The sequence below is a fragment of the Diabrotica virgifera genome, chromosome 4 (genome assembly GCF_917563875.1).
Source record: "Diabrotica virgifera virgifera chromosome 4, PGI_DIABVI_V3a".
Lineage (NCBI taxonomy): Eukaryota > Metazoa > Arthropoda > Insecta > Coleoptera > Chrysomelidae > Diabrotica > Diabrotica virgifera.
Window position 1 is genome coordinate 36,079,539 of NC_065446.1, and position 25,063 is coordinate 36,104,601.

General features: G+C 32.3%; 1 protein-coding gene across 1 annotated transcript in view; it reads left to right on the forward strand.

Moving 5' to 3' along the window:
• Positions 1 to 24,312, forward strand: part of LOC126882995 (protein dpy-30 homolog) — a 41,667-nt gene extending 17,355 nt beyond the window's left edge. The window contains exon 2 of the mRNA XM_050648145.1: positions 23,987 to 24,312. Coding sequence (XP_050504102.1) covers positions 23,996 to 24,241 — 246 coding nt within the window. The 5' untranslated portion in view covers positions 23,987 to 23,995 and the 3' untranslated portion in view covers positions 24,242 to 24,312. The remainder of the gene's footprint in view (positions 1 to 23,986) is intronic.
• Positions 24,313 to 25,063: the final 751 nt, after the last annotated feature.

Here is a 25,063-nt window from a genome sequence, read left to right on the forward strand (position 1 = left end):
CGTCAACCTAGCGAAACATCGCATAAAAAAAAAACTTAATAAATTATTGAATTTTTTTCTTCACGATTAATTAACGGTTAAATAATAGCGTCGATTGAGATATAAGCGGGAACGAAATACTAATTTTTTAAATAAGTGTTTCGCTAAGTTGACGTCAACTTAGCGAAACATCGCATAAAAAAAAAAGTTAATGAGCGGTAAATTTTTTTTTTCACGATTAATTAGCGGTTAATTAACGGCTAATTATAGAATATTTCAAACTTGAAAATTTCAAAAGTGTTTCGTTAAGTTTATGTACATCTTTACTTCAGGAATGAACTTGATCTTGAAAGAGTTATTCAAGCAGCTTGCTGGTAATAACAGTGAACTGGGATATTAGATATGTGATGCTCACTATTCAGTCTTTACTATTTTTATATCCCGATACGCTCTTCTCATTACTTGTAGCTAAGGTTTTTGTAAGTATTGCTCATTAGTATAACCCTGTTTCATCAGCCATATAAATTTGAGAAATTATTTATATGGGAAATAAGCCACAATTAAAATGAAAAAAATAATTTTATTAACGTTTCGACGCCCAAATCGGGTACCGTTGTCAAAATACAAAATATTACTAAAATAAACTAAAGTGTTGTTGCTAAGCAAAAAAATTCTTCTAATAATTTATTTAATCTCACTCATTTATATTGGCAATTCAGACATATATTATACATTTTAAAGTAGAAGACTTTAAAATGATATTGCCAATATTTATAAATATTGGAACGCAACTCATAAATATTGGCAATATCATTTTAAAGTCTTCTACTTTAAAATGTATAATATATGTCTGAATTGCCAATATAAATGAGTGAGATTAAATAAATTATTAGAAGAATTTTTTTACTTAGCAACAACACTTTAGTTTATTTTAGTAATATTTTGTATTTTGACAACGGTACCCGATTTGGGCGTCGAAACGTTAATAAAATTATTTTTTTCATTTTAATTGTGGCTTATTTCCCATATAAATAATTAATCATAAAAATGCCACAAGGAAATAGCTTCAGAACAACATTAAATTTGAGAAAGTTGTAGATATAGTTTCTGTAATTATGGTCAACACTTATAGCAACATTCCACCATTGATTCTCTGTCAACAATGAGCTTTTCGCTTTGAACATTTTTTGTATCCATGTTACCAACCACTGGATGCATTGAAAGATTCTTTTATGTTCAATTGTTCATGAAAAATCTGCTTGTTTAGCATAGTTATGTTAGCCCAGATATTGGTACGCCATCTGATCTTTTCTGCAGAAACGACTTGGAAAGTGATTCATCAAGTTGTTGAATAGTTGATTATTTTAAATGATTTATATGAAGATCATTATGTTTTTAAAAGAGTTAGACTGAGATATGAAATTTTATAGTTTCTATTTATTGATATCGAGTATTGTTTCCTTGCCAGCTTTATACACTGCGGTGCAAAAAAATCAATCCACTAAAAATTTGGTCATTTTTGAAGTTTCGAATTTCCTAAACCTGTTGTTCGATTTAAGTGATTTTTTTACCACATTATAGCCTTATTCATTGACAATATCGCTGTAATAATATTGTTAATAGACAGTTAAACTGTCATTGTATACCGGGTGTACGAATCAAACTGTCTTTTTCTCAGCGTTTGCATCACCTTGTGGACTATTCTAGCACTTATAAAATACTGAAATTAAAACCTAACTATAGCCTCAGCTTTTCTTAACATTTTGCCTTTCGATTCATTCGCTTATGTTGGATAATACAAAAGTTAGGTACTTTAACAACTGGCCATGTTTGTCATCAGTACAGGGTTTTTTTGAAATAAGTGCGGCAAACTTTAAGGGGTAATTTTACACATGAAAATAATGACAGTTTGTGTAATAATCATATGTCCGCAAACGCTTCGTTTCCGAGATACGGGATGTTCAATATTTTTTTACAAACTGACGATCTATTTATTACTTTAAAACCAGTTGAGATATGCAAATCAAATTTAGTGGGTTTTAAGACGTATTTATTGCACATTTTTTGACATACAATTAAGAATTTTATATTCACCATTGGCGTGCGTACGGGTAATATTATCGGTCATAATACCCGTTTGCGCGCCAATGATGAATATAAAATTCTTAATTGTATGTCAAAAAATGTGCAATAACTACGTCTTAAATCCCACCAAATTTGATTTGCATATTTCAACTGGTTTTAAAGCAATAAATAAATCGTCAGTTTGTAAAACAAAAATTGAACAGTATCTCGGAAACAAAGCGTTTGCGGACATTATGATTATAAAGCAAATGTCATTATTTTCTCATGTAAAATTACCCCTTAAAGTTTGTCACACTTATTTAGAAACACCCTGTACCGATGACGAACATGGCGAGTTGTTAAAGTACCTAACTTTTTTATTATCCCATATAAGCGAATGAATCGAAAGACAAAATGTTAAGAAAACCTGTAATCCGGTCAACTTAGACATCAAAATGCTTGGCAAATAACAAAAATTGCCGGAGAGCCAAATTTTGGTGCAGAGCTAGGGTATACCATAACAAATAAAGTTTAAAAAGTCCCCATCGATCCCATATGCGCGTCAAAAGTTATTCGGGGTCAAAGGTCAAAATTTGAGATTTTTTGATTTTTTTCGAAAACGGTAAGTTTTATCAAAAAAAAACCTCAAACCAAAGTTGTAGATCTTAACATTCTCTACAAAAATTGTCCTTACAATTTTTTTCCTAAGAGTTACCATTCCTGTGATATCGCGATTTTAAAAGTTACTTTATACATTATATGCACATATAAGCCACGTATATACATATGTGGCCCTTAAGACAAGTATAAATGCCTATTTGTGTCTCTTTTATATAGGATATTATACTATTCTGAAAATATTTCTTCAAAAGGTAATCAGTCCCAAACTGAATTTCCTCTATCCACGTGGCCTTGAAAAACATTTGGCTATAACATTGTTTAAAAAAGAACAGATTGTCTATTATAGGCAATGGCTACAGTATTGTCCGTAGGTCTGGTTCATAATATTATCTGTTTCTTTTAGTGCTAAAGGTTCAGTTCAAGTGAATATAAATACTTATTACAAACGTCTACCATTTAGTACCGTTACCGTTATTTGTACAATTTTATAGTTTTAAAAATGTTTCAGTTTTGCTTTATTTGCAATAAACTTTTACATATTGAATATTGAAGTGAAACAAGCTAAAAATGACGCAGATGTCCTTATAATTGAGACAGCAGTTGAAAAATTTAAGGCAACAAACACAACAATTGTAGTTGGTGAAGATGTTGATTTGTTGGTGCTGATTATATTACTGCAAGGGCTCCAGTAGATAAAGTTATTTATTTTCTGAAACCTGGAAGGGCTCAACAGCGAACAGTGATATATTCTTCGAATAGTTTATCGGCTTATCCCAAATGCCAAAAGTACATTTTATTTTTACATGCGGTAACCGGCTGCGACACTACGTCCGCAATGTAAAAAAAAGGCAAAACGTCAGTACTTAAATTATTCAAAAAAAAAGAGATTTGACTGACTGCTGTAAAGTTTTTACAGAACTTGATTCTACACCGCAAACAATAATTACGGAAGGAATTCGCTTTCTTCTTGCGGTTTATGGAGCTCCAAAAAAATTATTTGTCTTGATAAATACCGATACTTAACTTTTGTAAAAAATACGCGAAACAAGAAACAAGTACAACTATCATGTCTTCCTCCAACATCAGCATCTGCTTTTCAACATTTGTATCTAGTATATTATCAAGTTCAAACATGGCTAGGCAATGATAAACTCCTTAACACTATTTTTTGCAATTGCAAAAAAGGTTGTAGTGCCAAATGTGGATGTAAAGAAGTCGGGTTGCTGTGTTCTCTAGCGTGTACCAACTGCCAAGGTCAGTCTTGCTCAAATGTCCTGTTTAATACAACAGAGGAAGACTCCTGTGATTTTAATGAAGAGACCAATGACTCAGTCACATTTGAACAATTTTTGAACATCCAGTAAGAGGAAGAAGATGAAATCGAAGAAGACTTGACTGTTGAAGTAGACTTTCAAGAATATGAATCTGATTAAAATATCTAAAGAAATCAAAACAATAGTTAACCTAATAATCAATAGCAATATCAATAATCAATATCAATAATAAGGTAATATCTAGAACTTGACCGGTATTGTTTCCTTAAATTATCCTAAAATTGTCAAAACAGTTAGTGGAGTAGGCCTACAGGGGAAACCACGGTAAAAAAAACGCGCCGAGTGCACTACCTCACAGGTGGTGTGGAAACGTGTGCATATCATGTATAATGTGACTCTTTGAATCGCGATATCTCAGGAATGGCAACTCTTAGAAAAAAAATAGTAAGGACTATTTTTGTAGAGAATTTTAAGATCTACAACTTTGGTTTAAGTTTTTTTTTTTTGATAAAACTTACCGTTTTCGGAAAAAATCCAAAAAATCTCAAATTTTGACCTTTGACCCCGAATAACTTTTGACGCACACATGGGATCGATGGGGACTTTTTAAACTTTATTTATGGTATACCCTAGCTCTCCACCAAAATTTGGCTCTCCGGCAATTTTTGTTATTTGAAATGTCTATATATACCGGGTTACTGGGGCTGTAGTTAGGTTTTAATTTCAGTATTTTATAAATGCTAGAATAGTCCACAGGGTGATGCGAACTTTGAGAAGAAGACACAGTTTGATTCGTACACCCGGTATACAATGACAGTTTGACTGTCTAGCAACAATATTATTACATCGATATTGTCAATGGATAAGGCTATAACGTGGTAAAAAATAACTTAAATCGAACAACAGGTTTAGGAAATTCGAAACTTCAAAAATTACCAAATTTTTAGTGGATCGATTTTTTTGCACCGGAGTGTAGATTCGTGATAATGATGTGACACTTTTACTCCTTTCACTTCTGTTTAAAATATATAGTTTTTGTTCAAAATCGATAAAACATTCCTTCTGTGTTTAATATAGCAGAGTAGAGACTCTCCTCTGCCATGTCACTAAATCTCACATTTAGTGTGAGATTTATTTCCTGACTATTTCGATAAAACCTCAAAAATGCAATTTGAATAATGCAAGCATACCACGGATAAACCACAGCCTGGATAATCTGCGCATGGATAATCGGGATTCTACTGTACTATACAGGAATAGCTTTAGTTTAAGGGGTCATATACGTTTCTCGAGCTTAAAATAGTGTAAATGTAATGATAAATTTACGAAAACTATTGGGCTAATTGATTTAATTTTTTTTTTAATTTTAAAGGTGGACTCTTATGGAGCATAAAACATATGTTAAAAGCAGTGGCGGCTGCTCAGGGTCGGCAGTGCCGACCCTCACATTTATGGACACACTATAGATTTTTTTGAATATTTAATTTAATCAGAGTTGATGATATTCGTTTCTGTGAAATAAAAAAAATATCTGTGAGATAATACAGACTAAATTTTATTCATTGTTTTTAAAAGAATTCGATCGATCCCATACGTTAAGTGATCCCTGTGCGCTGTGCGTAAGAGACTTTTCAAAATGCACCCGATTGCGATTGTGTGTTTTCGGCAAGCCGTCCCCAGATTGAAGATTTGCTTGTAATAAGAAGCTATGGAATATTAGCCGATGGGCAACCAATTATACATTTCCCGTATCTATTTGAATGGCAAGTACGGCAGAAGCCAATCTGCCGAGCGGTGATCTGCAAACGGTAGCAAGGCACGTAACTAGCCACATACCTTGCTATCGCGCCCGGGATAAAATTATGAAATAGGTAAATAGGTAGTTTTACGTCGTTTAATGATTGATATTGTAATTTTTTAAGTTGTTAGGAATTACCATTTAGGTGACAGGATGAATCGGAGGATTCGTTACATCAAGTTAATTACAGAGAACAAATAAAATTGTGTTTAACAAATTTTCTAATTTACTTTCTGACTCGAAGACATTTAGCGGCGTACCTAAAACAGCACAGAATGAAAGAATCAATTTAGTAGTTACATTTTGATGCTTTTCGGTAGAAGTAGTCGAAACTACTGATAGAGGTAACATATCATTCACAAGTATTGATTGTTCTTCGATACGCGTTACGTCTAATATTTATGAGAGATGTTTTCAGACGTGAGTAGAAGCCATAAGACAGAATATATTTTTGGTGTTTTAAGATATCAAAAATAAATTGGTAAGGCAAATTTATGACGGCGCTGCCTTGATGTCCGGTGAATTGTGTGGTCTCCAGGCAAAAGCTAAAACTATTGCACCAGACAAAACTATTATTTACTCACTGTTATAAGTCATTGACCTCTTTGACGATTCAAAATTTAAAAGTTACGCCAAAGAATTTTCAAAATATCTATTAGACAAGTTCATTAAAAATTATCCATCATTCTTTAATCAAATAAAATAAGAAAATGGATTAACAGGTTTATATGCTGATCCAAATATTTTCGGAAGGTGGGATCAGTTACAAAATATGTATAATTTTATATACTGCAATTAATTAGGTACAACAAACTGTTCCCGAAATTAATAAATTATTGTGCTCAAATGTGGGCAAATTCTGTCTCAAATGAACGGGATTTCTCTTGTCTCAAAAGTGTCAAAAAGTATTGTCGAAACACCATGAAACAAGGGAGAATGTCAAACTTGTCTCAAGTTTCAAATGTCAATAGAAAAAAACTTTTAAAATCTGTCCAAAGCAATAATAAGTTTTACAATGACGTTATACCTAACCTATTTTGCTACTTCGAAACAACATAGACTAAATATACTTAATTTATAAACAGGTTTAGGTTCCAAATTTATAGGAAAAAACAAAAAAATAACAAAACAAAAACCAAAAATCTCCTATGAAATTGAAGCCTTTTAATTAGATGGCATACCTATCTGAGGAGACAAAACCTTGCCGACCCTGCCCCTAAAGCCACGAGCCGCCACTGGTTAAAAGTTAATTAAAAATATGGCGGCTGCGTCCAGTGGCATAGAACGTGTTTTTTTTTTCATGTCAAATGGTGGGCATCATTCAGCTCGTAATATTTATCTGAAACAAAAATTGTTTATTTGTTATCATCTTTTAGAGTCATAGTTCTCGTGTGACGAGAGGAATTTAAGAAAAAAAAATTACGGAAATGGTTGAAATTAAAAAAAAAAAAAGTCGTAATTTTCACCAAAAAATTGTCTATTTTTTTATTGCTATTCGAAAATGGTTAAATTTAATCAAAAAAGCTCTCGTCACACGACAGTGAATCTAATTTAGAATATGTATGTCAAAAATGAAGTTAATCGGATGAACGGTTAAACAGTTATGATGCCCACCGTTATGAAAATGCTATTTCGAGAAAAACGCGTTTAAAGTTTTGCAAGAGTTTTTTTTAAACTTCGTCAATACATAATTCGAATATCGAACTCGTTCTGGTCTTAAAATGTTTCTAAGAGATGTACCTTTTAAAATAAGAAAATCGATTTTTTGAAGCCGAGAAACGTATCTATATGACCCCTTAAGTAGGTAAGTTGGATTTTTGCTCAGAATAAAAATAATTTTGTTAGGAAAAAGGTAATCTTCCCTTTGCTCTTTTTTCAATGGGTGTTCAGTGTTCATATTATGTTTATCTCTCTATAAATTTTTTATCTTGAATCATACCAGTATCAATTCCCTTCACAGATATGTCTTGCATAAGCATCTCCTACCAACCCTTTTGTCTGTCTTTCCTACTTCTATACCCCGTTTTGAAACTAGGACGAGTAATTCAAATTAATCTGCCATAATGCTTGTTTGTAATTGACATATTTATGAAATTTTGACACTATTGGCATTTCATAGGTTAATTAAGTTCTATCAGCAATTTTTGTGTTTTCTGCGTTATTCTTTTAATTTTTAGATTTTTAGTCTGCTTTTATATAAAAAGCAGTTGATTTTAGAACTCTTTAGCGACCTATTAGTATAATACATTCACTGGCACGACATAAAAAATGGGACATTTTTGATGGCTCGTATTTCCTAAACCTGTTGTCCGATTGAAGTGATTTTTTTAATATGTTATAGCCTTATTCTTTAACAATATCTCTGTAATAATATTGTTGCTAGACAGGAATTGTATACCGGGTGTACCAATCAAACTGTGTTTTTTTTTAAAGTTCGGAACACCCTGTGGAATATCTTAGCATTTATAAAATACTGAAATTAAAACCCAACTATAACCTCAGGCTTTCTTAACATTCTGTTTTTGGACTCATTCGCTTATGTGGGATAATAAAAAAGTTGGGTACTTTAACAACTAGCCCTGTACCTACTTCATAAATTCAGGGTGTTTCTAAATAAATGCGACAAACTTTAAGGAGTAATTCTGCATGAAAAAATAATGACCGTTTGCTTTATAAACATATGTATGCAAATGCTTCGTTTCCGAGATAAGGGATGTTGAATTTTTTCTTACAAATTGACGATTTATTTATTACCCTAAAACCGGTTGAGGTATGCAAATGAAATTTGGTGGGTCTTAAGAGAAAGTTATTGCGCATTTTTTGACGTACAATTAAAAACTTTATATTCACCATTGGCGTGCATACGGGTAACATGACCCGTATGCACGCGTACAATTAAACATTTTATATTCACCATTGCCGTGCATACGGGTAACATGACCCGTATGCACGCGTACAATTAAACATTTTATATTCACCATTGGCGTGCATACGGGTCATGTTACCCGTATGCACGCCAATGGTGAATATAAAATTTTTAATTGTACGCCAAAAAATGCGCAATAACTACCTCTTAAATCCTACCAAATTCCATTTGCATATCTCAACCGGTTTTAGAGCAATAAATAAATCGTCAGTTTGTAAGAAACAATTCAACAACCCGTATCTCGGAAACGAAGCATTTGCGGACATATGTTTACAAAGCAAACGGTCAATATTTTTTCATGTAGAATTACCCCTTAAAGTAAAGTTAAACACCCTGTATTGATCAAGAATATGGCTAGTTGTTAAAGTACCTAACTTTTTTATCATCCCATATAAGCGAATGAATCAAAAAGCAGAATGTTAAGAAAACCTGAGGCTATAGTTGGGTTTTAATTTCAGTATTTTATAAATGCTAGAATATTCCACAGGGTGTTCCGAGCTTTTAGAAAAAAAGACAGTTTGATTGGTACACCCGGTATACAATGAAAATTTATCTGTCTAGCTACAATATTATTACAGCGATATTGTTAAAGAACAAGGCTATATATAACATGTTAAAAAAATTACTTACATCGGACAACAGATTTAGGAAATACGAGCCATCAAAACGTGTCCGTTTTTCGTGCCGGTGAGTGTATAATACACTAGTCACAAAAAGTGTCGCATAATTTCTGTAACAGAAAGAAAGTTTAAATATAATCTTCGATTTTTAGCTGAATGTTACAATACTCGCCTATCGTCTTGTTACGCGATTGACTCTACTATTTTATTTATTTATATCTTTAGGCACTAAGTTTAATTTAAATAAAGGAAGACTTACTTATATTATTTTATTTACATCACTTATTTATTTTAATAATTACAAATAACACCAACTAACACATCTAATTTATTTACAACTCAAATTTATGATTTAATTAACTAAACATAATAACTTCGATAACTAATATATACATTTCATTAAATCCGATTCGAATACAATTATATCACGCGTCGCGGCTCGTTCATTGACTGACTGACTGCTGCTTAAAAATCATCCGCTTATATAGATACGGCTCTGCTTCGAGAACATTTGGAAGGCCTGAGGCAGGTCTCCGCCTATCATCGGGAAACTTCTGGATTAGCGGAGACATTACTCGTCGATGACGTGTCGCTGTTGTTTGTTGACTGCTAGGGGCAGGACCGGCCTCAGTTAGAAATTCGTCACAGTCTCCTTTAGGTATTTCCCATTACATTTTAAGTTTAAGCGTCTTTTTGCCGAAAAAAAAAAACAGTAAACAAAACGTTGTTGACAAAGAATATTTATTTTGGATATTTGTGTTTGAGAATTTGATGTGTGCACTACGTCTGCTTGATTTTTCAGAGGAGTTATTACAAAAAAATGAGTAATTTAACATCATAGGGGAGTGCATTTAGATTTTCACTTCGGAAAAAATCAAACAAGATAAAACTTTTTGTAATTTCATTAAGAAATGTTTAATAAACAACATATCAAAAAGTTCTACTCGAGAAGTGGGTGCTTCATTTTTTATTAAACAAATGAACAGCGAAGTTAGATGTTTTTTAAATAACTCCGAAAATATAATTTTTAGAAAAAAAACTGACTTGACCATTGAAAAATTCAGAAAATTTTCCAAAAAAAACCTTATATAAAGATTTTTCTAAAATTGAATCTCTAGCTTCTGTAATTTTTTATTTATAACGCTAAAGTCACCCTTCTCACACACATTGGCGTACTGTAAACTAGCGTTGGAAGAAGTGCACGGTTGAGTTTTTTAATGTAATTCTTTAACTAATGGATCAAAAGAAATTTTATAAATTGGACATGAAAGAAAATGAAATAAGCTATCTTATGGTTATGATAAAAAGAAATAAAATGTATGGACATAAGTACGGTGTGGGCGGAAATTGAGCCTTACATGAATTTTGTTTAAAAATGATTTAAAAATGTGTAACTAATACAATTTTACTTATAAAACTCTCAAATTTGCACAACTTACCTTTAAATCATCTTACCAAACGATGTTTCATTAAAAAAAATCTCAAAAATTTAATTAAAATAATACGATGTCTCAAAAAATGTAATTTTTGAAAACTTCGTAGTTTTACAGAATTCCCACCACTTTAAGACGGTATTACTCAAGTTTCAATAAATCTAATACAATTTTTTTGATATTTTTTTAAAGCTCAGGATGTAATCTTTAAAAAACACTAAATTATTTTAGTTTAAAAATGAAATAAACAATTTATTTTTGAGAAAACTAAGAAAGATAACAAAAATGTAATACAAAAACCGAAAATTACCAGCTGAAAATATGTATATACAGAGTGATCAAAACTTTTTTCTGTAAAGCTTACCTAAAATACATTTAATAATAAGCTTCAACAATAATAAATGTTCAACAAAAAAATTTTTTTTGAACTGCGGTAGTGGTTCGTTTTTCGCAGCTAAGTTCTTAATTTATTGTAAAAGAATCACATATTTTTGCTAGATACAAATCCGGATTATTAACGGTCCGGATTTTTGACGTCCGGATTATCGACGTTCTACTGTATATAGGTTTATCAAAGCTCTCAAAAATAAATATATGTAGAAATAAATACATTTTGTAAAGAAATTATGATTTTACAACTATTTTTTAAGTTTTTCGCCATTTTGGATCTGCCATTTTATAATTTAAATTATCAAAATTTGATTCAGGTTCAGCAACCTCTCAAAAATATCCACATATATGTAAACAAACACGTTTTATAAAAAAAATTCGGATTTTACAACTACTTTTTAAGGATTTTTAGGAAACAATCCGCCATTTTGAATCCGCCATTTTGAATTTGCAAATTGTAATGTCAGATTCGGGTTCAGCATAATCAAAACTAAGCTAAAAACATTTTTTATCAAAATAAAATGTTGAATTCACCCATATTCTTAACAATATTTATACAAAACAATTGTTATTGTTTAAACAATTAATAAACAATTAGCGGCGAAATTTGTGAGTAGAACTTTTTACTTTAACATTTTTATAAACTAACAAAAAAAGTTTTAGATATATATATAACCTTGTTTGATTTTTTCCGAAACATTGTATCTTTTCGTTCTAATTGCACTCCCCTATTAACCCGGTATATATAGACATTTCAAATAACAAAAATTGCCGGAGAGCCAAATTTTGGTGGAGAGCTAGGGTATACCATAACAAATAAGTTTAAAAAGTCCCCATCGATCCCATGTGTGCGTCAAAAGTTATTCGGGGTCAAAGGTCAAAATTTGAGATTTTTTGGATTTTTTTCGAAAACGGTAAGTTTTATCAAAAAAAAAAACTTAAACCAAAGTTGTAGATCTTAAAATTCTCTACAAAAATAGTCCTTACTATTTTTTTTCTAAGAGTTGCCATTCCTGAGATATCGCGATTCAAAGAGTCACATTATACCTGATATGCACACGTTTCCACACCACCTGTGAGGTAGTGCACTCGGCGCGTTTTTTTACCGTGGTTTCCCCTGTAGGCCTACTCCAGTAACTGTTTTGACAATTTTAGGATAATTTAAGGAAACAATACCGGTCAAGTTCTAGATATTACCTTATTATTGATATTGATTATTGATATTGCTATTGATTATTAGGTTAACTATTGTTTTGATTTCTTTAGATATTTTAATCAGATTCATATTCTTGAAAGTCTACTTCAACAGTCAAGTCTTCTTCGATTTCATCTTCTTCCTCTTGCTGGATGTTCAAAAATTGTTCAAATGTGTCATTGGTCTCTTCATTAAAATCACAGGAGTCTTCCTCTGTTGTATTAAACAGGACATTTGAGCAAGACTGACTTTGGCAGTTGGTACACGCTAGAGAACACAGCAACCCGACTTCTTTACATCCACATTTGGCACTACAACCTTTTTTGCAATTGCAAAAAATAGTGTTAAGGAGTTTATCATTGCCTAGCCATGTTTGAACTTGATAATATACTCGATACAAATGTTGAAAAGCAGATGCTGATGTTGGAGGAAGACATGATAGTTGTACTTGTTTCTTGTTTCGCGTATTTTTTACAAAAGTTAAGTATCGGTATTTATCAAGACAAATAATTTTTTTGGAGCTCCATAAACCGCAAGAAGAAAGCGAATTCCTTCCGTAATTATTGTTTGCGGTGTAGAATCAAGTTCTGTAAAAAATTTACAGCAGTCAGTCAAATCTCTTTTTTTTTGAATAATTTAAGTACTGACGTTTTGCCTTTTTTTTACATTGCGGACGTAGTGTCGCAGCCGGTTACCGCATGTAAAAATAAAATGTACTTTTGGCATTTGGGATAAGCCGATAAACTATTCGAAGAATATATCACTGTTCGCTGTTGAGCCCTTCCAGGTTTCAGAAAATAAATAACTTTATCTACTGGAGTCCTTGCAGTAATATAATCAGCACCAACAAATCAACATCTTCACCAACTACAATTGTTGTGTTTGTTGCCTTAAATTTTTCAATTGCTGTCTCAATTATAAGGACATCTGCGTCATTTTTAGCTTGTTTCACTTCAATATTCAATATGTAAAAGTTTATTGCAAATAAAGCAAAACTGAAACATTTTTAAAACTATAAAATTGTACAAATAACGGTAACGGTACTAAATGGTAGACGCTTGTAATAAGTATTTATATTCACTTGAACTGAACCTTTAGCACTAAAAGAAACAGATAATATTATGAACCAGACCTACGGACAATACTGTAGCCATTGCCTATAATAGACAATCTGTTCTTTTTTAAACAATGGTATAGCCAAATGTTTTTCAAGGCCACGTGGATAGAGGAAATTCAGTTTGGGACTGATTACCTTTTGAAGAAATATTTTCAGAATAGTATAATATCCTATATAAAAGAGACACAAATAGGCATTTATACTTGTCTTAAGGGCCACATATGTATATACGTGGCTTATATGTGCATATAATGTATAAAGTAACTTTTAAAATCGCGATATCACAGGAATGGTAACTCTTAGGAAAAAAATTGTAAGGACAATTTTTGTAGAGAATGTTAAGATCTACAACTTTGGTTTGAGGTTTTTTTTTTTGATAAAACTTACCGTTTTCGAAAAAAATCAAAAAATCTCAAATTTTGACCTTCGACCCCGAATAACTTTTGACGCACACATGGGATCGATGGGGACTTTTTAAACTTTATTTGTTATGGTATACCCTAGCTCTGCACCAAAATTTGGCTCTCCGGCAATTTTTGTTATTTGCCAAGTATTTTGATGTCTAAGTTGACCGGATTATATCAGAACAAGCAGCCCAAATTGTAGCTTGAATATTGGAGATAGACGATCGTATTCATGATTGCATAGTTTCATTGCATTGTTCATGATTGCATTCATGATTGAATAGTTTCTTCTCTAAAAAAGATCACAGAAGATGGACGTGGAAAAGCCCAGATGGTAAGACCAGAAACGAGATAGACTACATAATCAGTGACAAAAAATATATATTCAACGATGTCACAGTCCTTAATAGCTTTACCACAGGCAGCGATCATAGAATGGTAAGAGCCAAACTAAAATTAGACTTAATAACAGAAAGATCCAAAATCATTAGGAAGAAAGCCAACCCAATATGGATTGACCCAACGAATTTAAATGAATACCAAGGCAATATCAATAAAATCCTACAACAAAATGAATGCATGAATAATGTAGATGCCCTAAACGAAAATATCGTAGAAGCTATTCGAGAGGCTCAAGTAAAATGCTGTCCTAAAAGAAGCCAAGACGAAAAAATAACCATTGAAACAAAGCAACTAATGGAAACTAGAAGAAAAATCAAAGAAAACGAAAGCACTGACGAAGAAGAACTGCGAAAAATAAACAAAGAAGTATCAAAAGCTATAAGGAAAGATTTAAGGAAATTTAAGAATGAAAAAGTCCAGCGGACTATAGAAGAGAATAAAAGTCTGAAAGTCCTGAGAAGGCGGCTAAACAATGGAAAATGCGAAATACACAAACTAAAGAACAAAGAAGGAGTCCCCACATCAAATAGAGAAGAACTACTACACATAGTTGAAGACTTCTATCAAGAACTATATACAAGCCAAAGAGAAGACCAAAAGAATTTAGAAGCCGCTGCATCACGCAAAGTTATCAACCAGGGTTCAGAGCTCATGCCAGAGATCACACTAAGCGAAATCCAGGACGCAATGAAAAGGATGAAAAACAACAAAGCGCCAGGAGAAGATGGAGTCGTAATAGAAGCTATAAAGATGGGTGGACGTGTCCTTCTCAACCAAATAAAAATTTTGTTTAACCTTTGTCTAACAGATTGTTGCATACCGGAAACATGGAACAATGCAGTAACAATTTTACTACACAAGAAAGGAGACAAGGCGCACCTAGAAAACTATAGACCAATCAGCTTATTGAACCACATCTATAAAATGTTTACCCGAATAATTACGACAAGACTAGAAAAAAAGTTAGATTTCTACCAACCCCGAGAACAAGCTGGATTCCGCTCAAAATTCGGAACGAACGATCACCTACAAACAGTAAAAACCTTAATAGAAAAGTCGATAGAATATAACAAACCACTGGTACTTATCTTCGTAGACTTTCACAAAGCCTTCGACACTGTGGAATTAGACAGCATTATAACTGCTCTGAACAATAGTAGAATAGATTACCGGTTTACAAAGATAGTGCAAACATTATACCAAAACGCCACAATGCGTGTAAAACTACATGATACTACCAGAGAAATTCATATCAAGCGAGGTGTGAGACAGGGCGACACTCTCTCACCTAAATTATTTATAGCGGTCCTCGAATACGCCTTTAAAATGCTAAAGTGGGAAAATAGAGGAATAAAGATAGATGGAGAAATGCTCAATCATCTGCGTTTTGCCGACGATATAGTACTTATTACCGAAGATCTGGGTGAAGCACAACAAATGCTACTAGAATTAGAAAACGTGTCTTCAACAATAGGTCTAAAAATGAACATCAGTAAGACCAAATTTATGACAAATTTAGTTCCCAGCGAACATCTAACCATCCAAAATCAAGTGGTAGAATTGACAGAAAAGTACATATATCTCGGTCATGAAGTCAGAATAGGCAAGGACAATCAGACCTGCGAATTTCAACGACGAATAACACTTGCTTGGGCGGCGTATGGATCACTAAGAGACATCTTTAAGAGCAACATCCCGACAGCTATGAAACGGAAGACATTTGACCAATGCGTTCTTCCTATTATGACATACGGAGCAGAAACTCTCACGCTCACAAAAACAACAGCACTAAAAATGCGAGTGGCACAAAGGCGCATGGAAAGATCGATTCTCGGCGTGACAAAAAAAGACAAAATAAGGAACCAAGACTTAAGGAAAAGAACAGGTATCACTGATGTCGTTGAACGTATAGCCAAGCTGAAATGGAATTGGGCAGGTCACATAGCGCGACTGAAAGACTCACGATGGACCAGAAAACTAATTGACTGGCGCCCAAGAGAAGACAAACGCAGCAGAGGACGACCACCAACACGCTGGATGGACGACATTAAACGAATATCCAAGAAATGGCAACAAGAAGCACAGAACCGTGAAGAGTGGCGAAGAATGGGAGAGACCTATGTCCAGCAGTGGACAGAAGAGGTTGTATGATGATTCATGATTGCTGCGATCGCCCATCTCCAATTATAGTCCAGGGTAATAAGGATTTTCTCGGAACACTTAAAGATCCAGGTAGCTGACTACTTTTATAGTTATTGTAGACCTATAGGAAGAAAACCTACCTGTTCCCTGCCTAGAGTTCGCGTCCGTTTTTTAATTATTAACAATTTAGTGCAAAATCGCGATTTTTTCGATTTTTTGCACTCCATTCAAAAACTAAATAGTTGACATAAAATTACAAAATTCAGTTTTTTAGAACATTGAAAAACCTTCAAAATGCCGATTTTTGAAAGTTAAAAAGTTAATTTGTTGCTACGCAAACTGGAAAATAAGTGAAAATCGTTATATGTTAATAATTTTTACTAAAACTACCTTAGAACTTTAGTGTTTCACCCAAAGTTGGATATTGGGGTACTTAACAAACCCTCAAAATTTGAGACCGATCCATTAATTAGTTTAAGAGTTATTCTATTTGTTTATCCCAGAGACCTTTATTTTGCAATAAGATAAGACAGAAAATAATGAAGATAGAGCAATTCTGAGTATGCCAAATGAAAGTAGAAGAGTGATAGTATCAAAATGTATTAAAGAAAGGTAAAAAAATAATTAACAGTCAAAAATCCTAATGCCAAATTTTTAAAATTTTGTAGTTTATAAACATTTAGAATAACTTTAAAAATGTCCGTAGAAACAATATTTTTATATATTCGAAAAGATAGTATTTTAACACGAATTTTCAAATAAAAAAATGAGCCTGGGCTCATTTGGGACAAAGTTAGCCATATGTTTTTTTAATTCACAGCTAATTTGTTTATAATAATTAAGGAATCTCATTAATGCCATTTTAAAGAATGGGATTTGTATTTTTTCTTAAAAAATGTGCACAAACATTATACCTTCACAGCACCCTCTACGATTTTTCAAAAATGTAGTGCAAACGATTACTAGGGGGAACCTACAAATCCAGCGAGTTAAAATACCGAAATAGCAATTTCAAACGAATATAATTTGCTGTATCTCCGGATCAACTCAATGGATTTTGATCTTTCTTTTTTTAATTGGTATGTAATTTTTACGTACATTACAAATATGCAATTTGTTTATAAATTTATTAATTAATAAACAGTATAATTTGTTTTAACAATTCTTGAAAAAATATTTTTTTACAAAAATTTATTTTTTTTAATAATAGTGTCACAGTCCTGTCGCCAATGGGGGTACAACGGCCTCCTTAATTCAGATGGACTTACCCAAGTTTTTTTATGTATTTTGACCCGTAGAACACGAATTTTTTGGGTAACAGTCGATCCGGATGTCGATAAGATTGATAAAACAAAACATTTTTTTGTATTTTTTGGGTCATTCTAAGCAAAAAATGTTTTTTCAAGTTTTTTCGTAGGATGCATAGTTTTCGACATAAACGCGGTTGAACTTTCAATAAATCGAAAAATGGCAATTTTTGAACCCGAATGACTTTTGATTGAAAAATAAAATAGCAATTATGCTTACCGCAGTTGAAAGTTCAAGTCAAATTCTATCGCTTTTGATTACTTTCATTGCTAAAAATTAATTTTTTTATTGTTAAACAAAGCTATAAACACATAGTGATTGAATGATGTTTTCAATGCCATTCTCATTTGAAATCGAATGAGTTGGCGCGCATACAGAATTTCTACGTAGATTACGTACATTAAAACGCATGCATTGGGCACGGGAAACACTATGTGTTTATGGCTTTGTTTAACAAATAAAACCTTAATTTTTAGCAATACAAATAATCAAAACCGATAGAATTTGACTTGAACTTTCAAATGCAGTAAGCAGAATTGCTATTTTATTTTTTAATCAAAAGTTATTCGGGTTAAAAAATTGCACTTTTTCGAATTTTTTGAAAGTTCAACCGCATTTATCTCTAAAACTATGCACTATGCATCCTACGAAAAAACTTGTAGGATCATTTTTTGCTGAGAATCACCCAAAAAGTACAAAAAAATGTTTTGTTTTGCGAAAAATCGCTGTTATGTAATTCCTCAAGTTCTTTGTTTAACAAACTTATCGACATCCGGATCAACTGTTACCCAAAAAATTCGTGTTCTACGGGTCAAAATACATAAAAAAAAAAAGATGAAAAAGATGATAATTTTTTTTTTTAAATCTTTTAGTAATATTTTAATATTTTCTAAATATTATTAATAATGCTATTAGGATAGAAAACTTCATCTTTTAATTGCCAGATGACGCTAGTCACCTAATATTTTCACTTCAGTTGCAATGGGTGGGAAAACCTCTCAGTACGGATCAATTGGGATATGGAGAACAAGCCTACGTTCTTTCCGATGAGGCTCCAATAAGAGCCGAAAATCGCGATTCAATGGACTGGACTGTGCTCCGTATTCTAATTGAAAAGTAAGATTGTTTTGCCTTCGCATTGCAACTGAATTAAAAATAAAATTTTTATTTTATTTTACATAAAAAAAACTTGGGTAAGTCCATCTGAATTAAGGAGGCCGTTGTACCCCCCTGGCGACAGGACTATCATTAATGATCACAAAAAAAGTTAAAGTACACTTTAATAAATAAATGATTTTTATTAGATAATTATTTATTGAAGATAATTTATTTATTAAAGTATACCTTCAATTTTTCTATGATTAATAGGGATAGTATGATTAAAATCATGGATTTTTGGGAAAAAATTATTTTTTCAAAAATCGTTTAAACAAATTAGACTGTTTCTTAATTAATAAATGTCTAGACAAATTGCATATTTGTAATGTACAGAAAAATTACATACAAATTAAAACAAGAACGATCAAAATATATTCAGTAGATCCCGAGATATAGAAAATGATAGTAGTTTTAAGTTGCTTTTTTTAGTTTTTGAACTCGTGCATTTGTCGGCTCCCAGCTCCCCCTTCACTTACCACGACTAGTTACCAATTGAACTACATTTTTAAAAATTTGTGTAAAATACCAGCTTTTCTAATTTGTAAAATGATTTTTTCTACGGACAATATTTTTGAAGTTATTCTAAATGTTATATAATTTTTTTATCGTTTTTTAGTACATTTTGATAGTATCAGTTTTCTACTTTCATTTGTCATACGCAGAATTGCCTTATCTTCATTATTTTCTGTCTTATGTTATTGCACAATAAAGGTCTCTGGGATAAACAATTAGAATAATAGTCCTGTCGCCAGGGGGGTACAACGGCCTCCTGTATTCAGATGGACTTACCCAAGTTATTCTTATGTATTTTGACCTGTAGAACACGAATTTTTTGGGTAACAGTTGATCCGGATGTCGATAAGATTGTTATAAACCAAGAAGTTGAGGAATCACATAACAGCGATTTCTCGCAAAACAAAACAGTTTTTTGTATTTCTTGGGCCATTCTAACAAAAAAATGTTCCTACAAATTTTTTTCGTAGGATGCATAGTTTTCGAGATAAACGCGGTTGAACTTTAAAAAAATCGAAAAATTGCAACTTTTGAACCCGAATAACTTTTGATTAAAAAATAAAATAGCAATTCTGCTTACCGCATTTGAAAGTTCAAGTCAAATTATATCGGTTTTAATTATTTGTATTGCTAAAAATTATTATTTTATTGTTAAAAAAAGCTATAAACACCTAGTGCTTGAGTGATGTTTTTAATGATTTCTCATTTAAAATCGAACGAGTAGGTAGAAGAGGTAAAAGTGCAAGCGAGGCTATTTCTACGTAGCATGCATTAAAACGCATGTATTAGGCACGGGAAACACTATGTGTTTATAGCTTTTTTTAACAATCAAAAAATAAATTTTTAGCAATGCAAATATTCAAAACAGATATAATTTGACTCAAACTTTTAAAAACGGTAAGCAGAATTGCTATTTTATTTCTTATTCAAAGGTTATTCGGGTTCAAAAATTGCAATTTTTCGATTTTTTGAAAGTTCAACCGCGTTTATCTCGAAAACTATGCATCCTACGAAAAAACTTGTAGGAACATTTTTTGGTTAGAATGACCCAAAAAATACAAAAAATGTTTTGTTTTGCGAGAAATCGCTGTTATGTAATTCCTCAACTTCTTTGTTTATAACAATCTTATCGACATCCGGATCAACTGTTACCCAAAAAATTCGTGTTCTACGGGCCAAAATACATAAAAAAAACTTGGGTAAGTCCATCTGAATTAAGAAGGCCGTTGTACCCCCCCCCCTGGCGACATGACTATAACTCTTAAACTAATTAATGGATCGGTCTCAAATTTAAAGGGTTTGTTAAGTACCCCAATACCCAACTTTAGGTGAAACACTAAAGTTCTAAGGTAGTTTTAGTAAAAGTTATTAACAAATAACGATTTTTACTTATTTTGCAGTTTGCGTAGCAACAAATTAATTTTTTAATTTTCAAAAATCGGCATTTTGAAGGTTTTTTAATGTTCTAAAAAATTAAATTTTGTAATTTTATGTTAACTATTTAGCTTTTGAATGGGGTGCAAAAAATCGAAAAAATCGCGATTTTTGCACTAAATTGTTAATAATTAAAAAACGGACGCGAACTCTAGGCAGGAAACAGGTAGGTTTTCATCCTATAGATATACAATAACCAAAAAGTAGTCAGCTACCTGGATCTTTAAGTGTCCCGAACATGGTCTATTTCTAGCTTATTAACCTGGAGTATTAAAGCTACAATTTTGGCTGCTTGTTCTGACGTTAAATTACTCATTTTTTGTAAGAACGCACATCCTCATTGAAAAATCAAGCAGACATAGCACACAGATCGAATTCTCGAACACAAATGTCCAAAATAAATATTCTGTTTTAACAATGTTTTGTGTACTGTTTTTTTTTGCAAAAACCCGCTTCAACTTGAAACGTATGGGCTATTCCACGAATACGCCTGTCTTGGATTATCGCGACAACGAATATTTTAGTGTGCAACATAATAGTCCTGTCGCCAGGGGGGGTACAACGGCCTCGTTAATTCAGATGGACTTACTCAAGTTTTTTTTATGTATTTTGACCCGTAGAACACGAATTTTTTGGGTAACAGTTGATCCGGATGTCGATAAGATTGTTATAGACCAAGAACTTGAGGAATCAAATAACAGCGATTTTTGGCAAAACAAAACAATATTTTGTATTTTTTGGGCCATTTTAAGTAAAAAATATTTCTACAAGTTTTTTCGTAGGATGCACAGTTTTCGAGATAAACGCGGTTGAACTTTAAAAAAATCGAAAAATTGCAATTTTTGAACCCGAATAACTTTTGATTAAAAAATAAAATAGCAAGTCTGCTTACCGCATTTGAAAGTTTAAGTCAAATTATATCGGTTTTGATTATTTGCATTGGTAAAAATTTATTTTTTTATTGTTTAACAAAGCTATAAACACGTAGGGTTTCCCGTGCTTTTACATGCGTTTTAACGCATGTAACGTAGAAATAGTCTTGATTGCACTAGTACCTATTCTACCTACTCGTTCGATTTTAAATGAGAAATCATAGAAACATCACTCACGCACTAGTTGTTTGTAGCTTTGTTTAGCAATAACACAATAAATTTTTAGCAATGCAAATAATCAAAACCGACATAATTTGACTTGAACTTTCAAAGGCGCTAAGCAGAATTGCTATTTTATTTTTTAATCAAAAGTTATTCGGGTTTAAAAATTGCAGTTTTTCGATTTTTTGAAAGTTCAACCGCGTTTATCTCGAAAACTGTGCATCCTACTAAAAAACTTGTAGAAATATTTTTTGCTTAAAATGACCCAAAAAATACAAAATATTGTTTTGTTTTGCCAAAAATCGCTGTTATTTGATTCCTCAAGTTCTTGGTCTATAACAATCTTATCGACATCCGGATCAACTGTTACCCAAAAAATTCGTGTTCTACGGGTCAAAATACATAAAAAAAATTTGGGTAAGTCCATCTGAATTAACGAGGCCGTTGTACCCCCCCTGGCGACAGGACTATAAGAAGTGCAAAAATAAATGGCTCTAATAATTATTGTTCCAATAAACAACAATGTATTTTGCAATTTACTTTCGTTCTTCATAATTTGCACAGTAAAATATTCGTTGTCGCGATAATCCAAGACAGGTGTATGTTCGTGGAACAGGGTATAATGGATTTGTAGACCCCTAAAAGAGATGATAGACGAGTATCAACATTCTGCTAAAAATGAAAAATTATTTTTAAACTGTTTTTTGACTCCTAAACGATGCTCCGATGGTCCGACGCTCTTATAGGGCATAAGGACAACGAGAAGAAGAAAAAGAAACTGTTTTTTGTTTCAAAAGTTATGCGATATTTTTTGTGATTACAGTGGAACCTCGATAACTCCGATTAATCGGGACCGCGGCCGATCCGGTTATCGAAAATCCGGGTAAGCCGGACAATATGGTAAAAATTAATAAAATACGGTATACTTACAGATAACCTCCATTATAATTACAAAAACATGAAACACATATGCACAGTACACATCTAAATTATAGTCGATTCGCTAATCTGAGACACAACTGTCTACACTACAATCACAATAAAAATGCACTATATAGAAATGAACAAACCAAGACACGTTGAATGCCCTAGGGGCACTCCCAAATCATGATTTGGAAGTGCTCCTCGTGCTTGTTTATTTCTAGTGCATCTTTATTGTGATTTTAGTGTAGACAGTTGTGTCTCAGATTAGCGAACCGACAATACGTATAGTTGTATAGAGTGTAGAGTTTTGTTCTTGGTAAAAAACTCAGTCATACTGTAGATGTACCGACACCATATGATGCTGCAATAAATTGATTTTAAAGATTCGCCTTTATCAATCCTACCTAATGCTTCTAGTTTCTTTTCCATTGTCACTACAACATTTTTACGTTTTGTTGCCATTACGTAGACAAAAAACACGCAAACACAATCTGAAGCACGATTACAGAACGGAAGTGAACAATACGACTATACTACACACAATACGGTTACAAGGAACAATGTTGTTATTTAAGAACAGACTAAGACCATTGTTTTAAAAAAGAATTTTTTAAATAGTCTTTTAGTCTATTTTAAACAATGCTAAGACAGTTTGATATAAATAAAGGAAAAGGAATACAGACAGGTGTCTGTTCTTTCCGATAAACCGAGACGGTCGCTCTGCCGCCGTGTGCCATGAATCATTTTTACTATCGTATAGTTCAAATTACACAAATACATACACATTATCTCTCAAATATTATTTTGCCTACATACATTTTTATTTGATAAAATTGTTAAATTGTTTATTTGTTAAAATGTTTGTCTGATGAAAATCGGTCCGGGTTAGCCGGACTTCCGGGTTATCGGGGGCCGACTTATCGGGGTTCCACTGTATTCTATTTATGGATTACCGTCGAAGGCCGACATGATCAACCATAAAATAAGATGTATTTGGTGATTTTTCTAGTGACTTTCTTGGGTGTGAATCTGTCGTTTTAATTTACTCCTCCTGGTTTAAAAACAAAGCATAATTGATGAAAATGGATCGTTTTAATAAGGCGACCCTATTATCTCTCCCTGTGTTCCATCCTGAGCATCTGAGTATGTCCACAGTATAAAATCTTAGTTTGATATCTGTTTTGTTTTAGTTGGTAGCCATGGATAATTCGGAAGTTATGAAAAAGTCCCGTGTAGATTTATCGTCACTACCAACAAGACAGTATTTAGATCAAACTGTAGTGCCTATATTGATGAACGCACTTTCTTACCTTGCCAAAGAAAGACCTGATGATCCAATTGCTGCCTTAGCTTCTTTTTTGATGAAGAACAAAAGTACATACGAATCTAACTCAGACAACTCACCATCCAATACTGAAATGACTAATGTCGAAGAAAAATTATAATTTATTAGATAACTTTTATGCAGACTTTACATTTTAATTTTAATTGATATAATAAATTTTCTTTAGAATAATATTCTCTTTTTTGTGGATTGAGCCTTTCGCGGTTTCACCTTAATTTGGCTTGTACTAAGACATGCATGGTTTAATCTTTGAGACAAGCATATGACTACTGGCAGGATCAACCAGGGAGCTGTTGTATTAACTACTCGAAAAGAACGAAATAGATCAGTGTACAATTAAGCTATGTACATACAGTGATTAGCGCGCTAATAACCGGCAAAAGATGGAAAACATAATACATTGTGAAATAAATAGAGATGTACTTAAGTATTTCGGTTAAGTAGTACTTGAAAACATTAAATTTAAGTATTAAGTAGTTACTAAGTAGTAGTACTAAGTATTAAGTAACCGATTTGTGTACTTACAGTACCTACAATTAAAATATTTGGTGCTTAAATATCGAGTTCAAGTACAAGTACTGACACATTTGTTCTAAGTACTTGTGCAAAAGTGAAGAAACTCATATAAAACAGTAACATTTCATTGAAATTAGGGATTTGAACACTTAAATATTAGATATTTGCAGTACTGTTGTATGAAATGGAGAGTTGGATGTTTAAAACAAGAAGATATAAATAAATTACAATAATTTGTCTGAAAAATAAATGAACATACTCAGAATAACGGGGATATTTTATTATAATAATATTTATTTGTCGGATACGGGAAACCTAGCTGATTAGTTCTAAAGGACGAAATAACAATGTTTTTTAAAATTATTAGAAAATAAAATAAATGAATTATAAGATAGTGTGTAAAAAT